General features: G+C 47.0%; 1 protein-coding gene across 2 annotated transcripts in view; it reads right to left on the bottom strand.

Annotated features, from left to right (window-relative positions):
• Positions 1–7,500, bottom strand: part of mtmr10 (myotubularin related protein 10) — a 46,836-nt gene that overhangs the window by 21,604 nt on the left and 17,732 nt on the right. For both annotated transcript variants that reach the window (XM_080841188.1, XM_080841189.1), the window contains exon 4: positions 1,481–1,553. In XM_080841188.1, coding sequence (XP_080697314.1) covers positions 1,481–1,553 — 73 coding nt within the window. The remainder of the gene's footprint in view (positions 1–1,480; positions 1,554–7,500) is intronic.

Here is a 7,500-nt window from a genome sequence, read left to right as displayed (position 1 = left end):
AAAAGAATCTGTGCCTCAGCCAAGCCTTGACATCCGTATTTAGGTGTTCTGTTGACAGCCTCACAATCGGAGCGAGGGGGGGGGGGGGAGATGAAGTCTGAGACCCAAACAGACAGAAAGAGTGGTGAAAATGCAGAGAGAAAGAGAGAGAGGGAGATGGAAAGTGAAATAGAGAGAGAGAGGGAGAGATAGACAGCGGGAGAGAGAGAGAGTGAGAGAAAGAGACAGAGAGGGAAAGAGAGAGAGAGAGTGAGAGGAGAGAGACACAGACAGACAAAGAGAGAGAGAGTGAGAGTGAGAGAGACACAGACAGACAAAGAGAGAAAGGCACAGCGAGAGAAAGGGAGAGAGAGAGAAAAAGAATGAGAGAAAGAGAGGGAGAAATAGTGTGAGATGGAGGGATAGTGTGATGGCCTCACGGTCTGTTGGATCAGAACAACAGCTCGGTGCTGAATGGGCTCACCGAGAGGCACAGTGATCTAACACACACTCCAAGATTTCACACGCACACACACTCTCACAAAACACAGAGGTCTCACACACATACTCTGGGATCTCACACAGCGTGTGATGGTTTGACACTAACAGGATTAATCCTGACCCCTTTCTGCCCGTCTGTGGGCTGACCTCATCCCCTGCCACACACACACACACACACACACACACACACACACACACACACACACACACACACACCTCTTGGGTGTCAAACTTTATTTATATAGTGCATTAAATACCAAGAGGCAACACAATGTGCTTCACAGAAATAAATGGGAGGCAGGGGGGGTAGAGTTTCCAAAGGGAAATAAAAAACCAGTTCATCCATTTGATGTGTGGGCCACATTCAGGGACACTGGTCTCTGACACTGCAGTCATATTTTCGCTCAGTTATTTTTAAAAGGCCGCAAAGGACACAGACTCCTGCACACAGGAAAGCCGAGCCTTGCACTCAGTGTGTATTAGCTACAGTAGTGTGTCAATAGCTAAATCAGAAGCGTGTGTGTGTGGGTGTGAGTGTGAGTGTGTATGTGTATATTTAGTCGTGTGTTTATCCAGCGGAGACTACTGGAGGTGAGGTGGCATCTAAAACTGAGTCTGTGTCATTACTGTGGTGTTTCTGCCTCACCCATAATGGATCATATAAACAGCTACTGTTTGTATGTATATTTGGTTGTGTGTGTGTGTGTGTGTGTGTGTGTGTGTGTGTGTGTGTGTGTGTGTGTGTGTGTGTGTGTGTGTGTGTGTGTGTGTGTGTGTGTGTGCGTAAAATTAAAGGTGTGAGTGAGAGAGATAAAGAAAGGGGGGGGGGGGGTGTTTGAGTGGAGTGTGTGATAATGTGTATGGGAGCAGTATGTGTGTGTGTGTGTGTGTGTGTGTGTGTGTGTGTGTGTGTGTGTGTGTGTGTGTGTGTGTGTGTCTGGTGTGTGTGTGTTTGAGTGTGTGATCATGTGTATAGGAGGAGTGTGTGTGGCATTCTTACCTGTGACCACCTGTTCCACACATGCCAAAGGCACGTCATGCTCCCCCAGGAGACGATGGACATACTTGAAATTCTGCAGCAGAGGAAAAACAAACAAACAAACAAACAAACACACACACACACACACACACACACACACACACACACACACACACAGGGACAGAGTGAGAAGAGACATCCTCTCTTTAGAAACATTTCACCATAATGACATACTAAGTGTCACTGCACACACGATCAGTCAGTTTGGATTGCATTGGATAACCACAGTCAGTGTCACAGGCAATAAGGAGCTGGGCTCCAGTTCTGGTAAAAATACCTCCACTGGAAAGTATGTGGACTTGAACATCTGTTAAAGAACGGACCATATGTCAGTGCAGGCCTGTGGTATTAGAGACCTAAAGCTCTTTCAGGCAAGTCTCCCTTCTACAGGGAGAATGGAATGTGATGGAATGTGATGTGACGGAACAGAGTTGCACTGGATTCCAGAGAATGGGATGGAACACGGCAGGACAGAATCGATCATCAGAGAAGGCGTCAGAAGGCCTTAATTGAAGAGGATGATCCGCTATCTGAAGCCCCTCTGGGAATGAGGGGGTGTTGCAGACTAAGAGAGAGTTAGAGAGAAAAAAAGAGAGAGTGAGAGAGAGAAAGAGAGAGAGAGAGAAAGAGATGTGAGCCTGTCCAAATGTGTGTGAGAAAAGTAAGAGAGAGATGTTAGCCTCATCCTGAAGCCTCTCTGGAAATGAGAAGGTGTTTCAGACATAAAGAGAAAGAGAGTGAGTGAAAGAGAGAGAAAAAAAATAATGAGAAAGAGAGAGAGAAAAAAAAGAGAGAGAGAGAGAGAGAAAGAGAGAGATGTGAGCCTCATCCTGGAAATGAGGAGGTGTTTCAGACATAGAGAGAAAGAGAGTGAGTGAAAGAGAGAGAGAAAAATAATGAGAAAGAGAGAGAGAAAAAAAGAGAGAGAGAGAGAGAGAGAGAAAGAGAGAGATGTGAGCCGGTCATGGATCCCCTCTCCTCCGTTAAGACCCCTCCAGGTCTCTTCTCCAGACGAGGATTAGACTCCATTCCGGGACTTAACTGCACTTTGATTGGAAACTGACCAGACAGGCCCCATCTACATCCACCACCAGTCTAAATCCGCAGTGTGTAAAATAAACAGCTTGAACCACCGAACCCAAACATGCCTGACCATTTGGAACTCTACTGAGCAGAAATGCATCATGGGAAGTGTGTGGAATACAGGTTGCAGACCACATTGAACTAAAGCCTTGGGCCCTAATATTTAGGACACCAAGCTCAAGTGGCAAATGAGCCACAATCTCAGCAGTACTGACTTGGACAAATACTTGTGAATGTGCTGCATTGTGCTGGCTTGTTTTAGAACCACAAGTTGCAGTGAAGGCTAGAGAGAGCTGGACACAGAGATGTGGACGGAAGGCTGTGGTGTTGAAGTGAAGCAGTATGTCAGACATCAGTGATGATGATGGAGGAAGGGGGCTTTTTTTGGGGGTGTGTCACCACTGTGTCTTTCGATGATTAAAGGACACATCGGAGAGGCAGTGACTGGTGGTATTATTGTGAGGCTTGAGCTAACAGGTGGCTTGACATCAAGGAAAAATCAAATCGGACGTATAGGAATAAAAAACAAACTCGAAGAAAATATATGACTTGTAGGAAACAACCGGACTGATCTGCATCTCCAAATGTGTGAAATTGTCCGTTAAGTTGTGTACAAATGTGATTTGGACTTGTTTCAGGCTGCTCATTATTCCTAAAACAATTGAGATCAGATAAACAAGATTAGGACTGTCTGCGTATGTGAAGTCGTCACCAAAACACACTAAAAAGAAGATTAATCCTAATCACCGATTGTACACAAATCCACAAGATAGATGGCGCCAGGCAGATTATCCTTTTGGTGACTGCAAACACAGGTTTAAAGACCAAAACTGCGAATGACCAACAATCGTACACAATGATCACACATGACTGTGTTGGAAGATGGACGTCATATCTTATTGCTCATAAGTGAGGGGTATCTGTACCCTAATCTGCCCTGCCCCTGCATTTGAGTTCACTGGGGTAACATTACCCTTTTGGCATCTATATTTAAAATATATATTTATATGATTTATATTTAGAGCTTATAAGGTAATTATAGTATTAGAGTAATAACTAAACACACACACACACACACACACAGTAATAACTAAACACACACACACAGTAATAACAACACATACACACATACACACACACACACCCAGTAATAACTGAACACACACACACACAGTAATAACTATTAGTCACCTGAGAGCGTTCTGCATCACCTGACACTGACTGATGGATGACTTGCTTGACAGAAGCTACACCACCGTCAGGAGATTACAGACACATACAGCCTCAGACTGTAATAACGCTTAATGAGTAACAGACAGAGATGGGATTGAGGTCTAACAAGGACATTCAGGCCTGGGTCATGTCTGTCTGTCTGACTGACTGTCTGTCTGATAGAGCTCCTCTTAAATCAGGGTTTGCTTCAGGCTCAAGGATGTGTTTAAATATTGATAGCAAGGTCATTGCCCTCAGTTAAAATCAGCTGAGCACGCAAGTGAGAACGAACACACACACACAGCCACACACACAGGGTATAGGTCCAGCATGTGGAAACAACCCTGATGATTCACAAACACGCCCTTTCACTGAATCTGCACAATTACAGTGATTCACCAGAAAATTCTGGAAGGAGATGAATCAAAAAGAGAGAGGAAGAGAGACAGGAACAGAGATAAAGACAGAGACACACACACACACACACACACACACACACACACACACACACACACACACACACAACACACACCAGTACACAACCTTAGTCATGTAATGTCATGTAATATTGTCCTCGGCTAAATGTACACCTGTACATTCTCTCACTAGCAAGTGTTGCACAACCTGCCCATCCCAGACACACACCGTCAAGTATGGATTTGGAGGGAGGCACCCTTGACCATAAAGGCACAATATAAACAACAGGAGAAGAGCAAATACACTACTGATCACTATGACTGCCTGGTTTAAAACATACAGGAGGTGCCTTTAACCCAGAAGGACAGAATAGCATCTCTAAGGCCAGCATTTAGGCTTGTCTACAGCAAAGGCTAGATGACATGACTATATGATTATGAAGGTCGCTACAGCTCTGGGTCTAAATCAGTCCACTGCTTGATAACTCATTTTTATCAGCGCTGACAAATAATCATTTCCTGGTAGAATTCCTTCACTGATTCAGACAGAGCCTGTTCCATTCTGGAACTCTGTTCCGTGCTGTTCCATCCCATCCCATTCCATTCCATCATTCATATGGAAACTTATGTAACATCTTCATATCATTCTGGCATCCACATTCAGGACAAGGCTTTTATTTGATTTTTTGTTTTGTTTTTAAAAACTGTGATGAAATTGCAACTGCATCTCAAAAATGCTATAATAATACTAGAATGCGTTTCGTGAACGAACTGCGAGAGTGTGCTTGCTCTGTTGCGGCCATGACCGAGAGAACAAGTGCCTTGGAATTGGGGCAGGTGTCAGCTCTCCAGCTCTCCCTGCTGGATGAGCATGCACAAATGAGTATGCACAAATGAGTATGCATGAGTGAGTATGCATGAGTGAGTATGCATGAGTGAGTAAACATGAGTGAGTATGCACGAGTGAGTATGCATGAGTGAGTATGCATGAGTGAGTATGCATGAGTGAGTATGCATGAGTGAGTAAACATGAGTGAGTATGCACGAGTGAGTAAACATGAGTGAGTATGCATGAGTGAGTATGCATGAGTGAGTATGCATGAGTGAGTATGCATGAGTGAGTAAACATGAGTGAGTACGCATGAGTGAGTACGCATGAGTGAGTAAACATGAGTGAGTATGCATGAGTAAGTATGCATGAGTGAGTATGCACGAGTGTGTATGCATGAGTGAGTATGCACGAGTGAGTAAACATGAGTGAGTATGCATGAGTGAGTAGAGCCCTGGTATGGAAGGTGTCTCTTAATATTCCTAGTTATACAGATGAATGGAGAGGGACAGAGAGAGAAGAGGAACCGTGCGCAGGTGTCAGTGAGAGTTGTCAGTGAATCACAGGTGCAAGCCAGTTTAATGAGCCTATTATGATGTCATAATGCCTCAAAGTTCTGCCATGCAAGTCTATGGAGAAAAAAGGTGATGGAAAAAGAGGAATAAAAAAGGAGTGGCAAGGAGTACCGCCACGAAAAGTCATAGCAGCTTGCACCGGATCGGGCCGGACGTTTTGGTGTTTGAACGGCGTCTCTATCTCAATCGGGCGAAGAGTAGTTAGCTGCAAGAAAAACTACTAGAATAAAAAAAATAGTAAAAAACGAAGAACAATAGTGTGCTTCCCTTCGGGCAAGCACACTAATTATACACAATGTGGCTATGTGTATAGTTAATGTGTTATATAATACCATTCATCACCGTGACTACAAACAGGTAACGCAGTATTACATATCCATATATCTAACATGTGAAACAGTGATTCAACATGGCGTTCTTTCTGTAGAGTTAACTCGACATGAGCCAGTCTGAGCATCCACAGCCCTGTTCCCCCGCTACATCCACAGCCCTGTTCCCCCACTACATCCACAGCCCTGTTCCCCCACTATATCCACAGCCCTGTTCCCCCACTATATCCACAGCCCTGTTCCCCCACTACATCAGCCCTGTTCCCCCGCTACATCCATCCACAGCCCTGTTCCCCCACTACATCCACAGCCCTGTTCCCCCGCTACATCCACAGCCCTGTTCCCCCGCTATATCAGCCCTGTTCCCCCTCTACATCCATCCACAGCCCTGTTCCCCCTCTACATCCACAGCCCTGTTCCCCCGCTACATCCACAGCCCTGTTCCTCCACTACATCAGCCCTGTTCCCCCGCTATATCAGCCCTGTTCCCCCGCTACATCCACAGCCCTGTTCCTCCACTACATCAGCCCTGTTCCCCCGCTATATCAGCCCTGTTCCCCCACTACATCCACAGCCCTGTTCCCCCACTACATCCACAGCCCTGTTCCCCCACTACATCCACAGCCCTGTTCCCCCACTATATCAGCCCTGTTCCCCCACTACATCCACAGCCCTGTTCCTCCACTACATCAGCCCTGTTCCCCCGCTATATCAGCCCTGTTCCCCCGCTACATCCACAGCCCTGTTCCCCCACTACATCCACAGCCCTGTTCCCCCACTACATCAGCCCTGTTCCCCCGCTACATCCATCCACAGCCCTGTTCCCCCACTACATCCACAGCCCTGTTCCCCCGCTACATCCACAGCCCTGTTCCCCCACTACATCCACAGCCCTGTTCCCCCGCTACATCCACAGCCCTGTTCCCCCGCTATATCAGCCCTGTTCCCCCTCTACATCCATCCACAGCCCTGTTCCCCCTCTACATCCACAGCCCTGTTCCCCCGCTACATCCACAGCCCTGTTCCTCCACTACATCAGCCCTGTTCCCCCGCTATATCAGCCCTGTTCCCCCGCTACATCCACAGCCCTGTTCCTCCACTACATCAGCCCTGTTCCCCCGCTATATCAGCCCTGTTCCCCCACTACATCCACAGCCCTGTTCCCCCACTACATCCACAGCCCTGTTCCCCCACTACATCCACAGCCCTGTTCCCCCACTATATCAGCCCTGTTCCCCCACTACATCCACAGCCCTGTTCCTCCACTACATCAGCCCTGTTCCCCCGCTATATCAGCCCTGTTCCCCCGCTACATCCAAAGCCCTGTTCCCCCACTACATCCACAGCCCTGTTCCCCCACTATATCAGCCCTGTTCCCCCGCTACATCCACAGCCCTGTTCCCCCGCTATATCAGCCCTGTTCCCCCGCTACATCCTGGCTAGTGAGGAGCTAAATGAGCCAGGACTACCCCCGGCCTTACTCACACACACACACACACTCACACTCACACACACACTCACACTCACACTCACACAC

The sequence above is a fragment of the Sprattus sprattus genome (genome assembly GCF_963457725.1).
Source record: "Sprattus sprattus genome assembly, chromosome: 6".
NCBI classification, from domain to species: Eukaryota; Metazoa; Chordata; class Actinopteri; order Clupeiformes; family Clupeidae; genus Sprattus; species Sprattus sprattus.
Note: the sequence above shows the minus strand (reverse complement) of the source record. Positions and strands in the feature narration are given on the sequence as shown.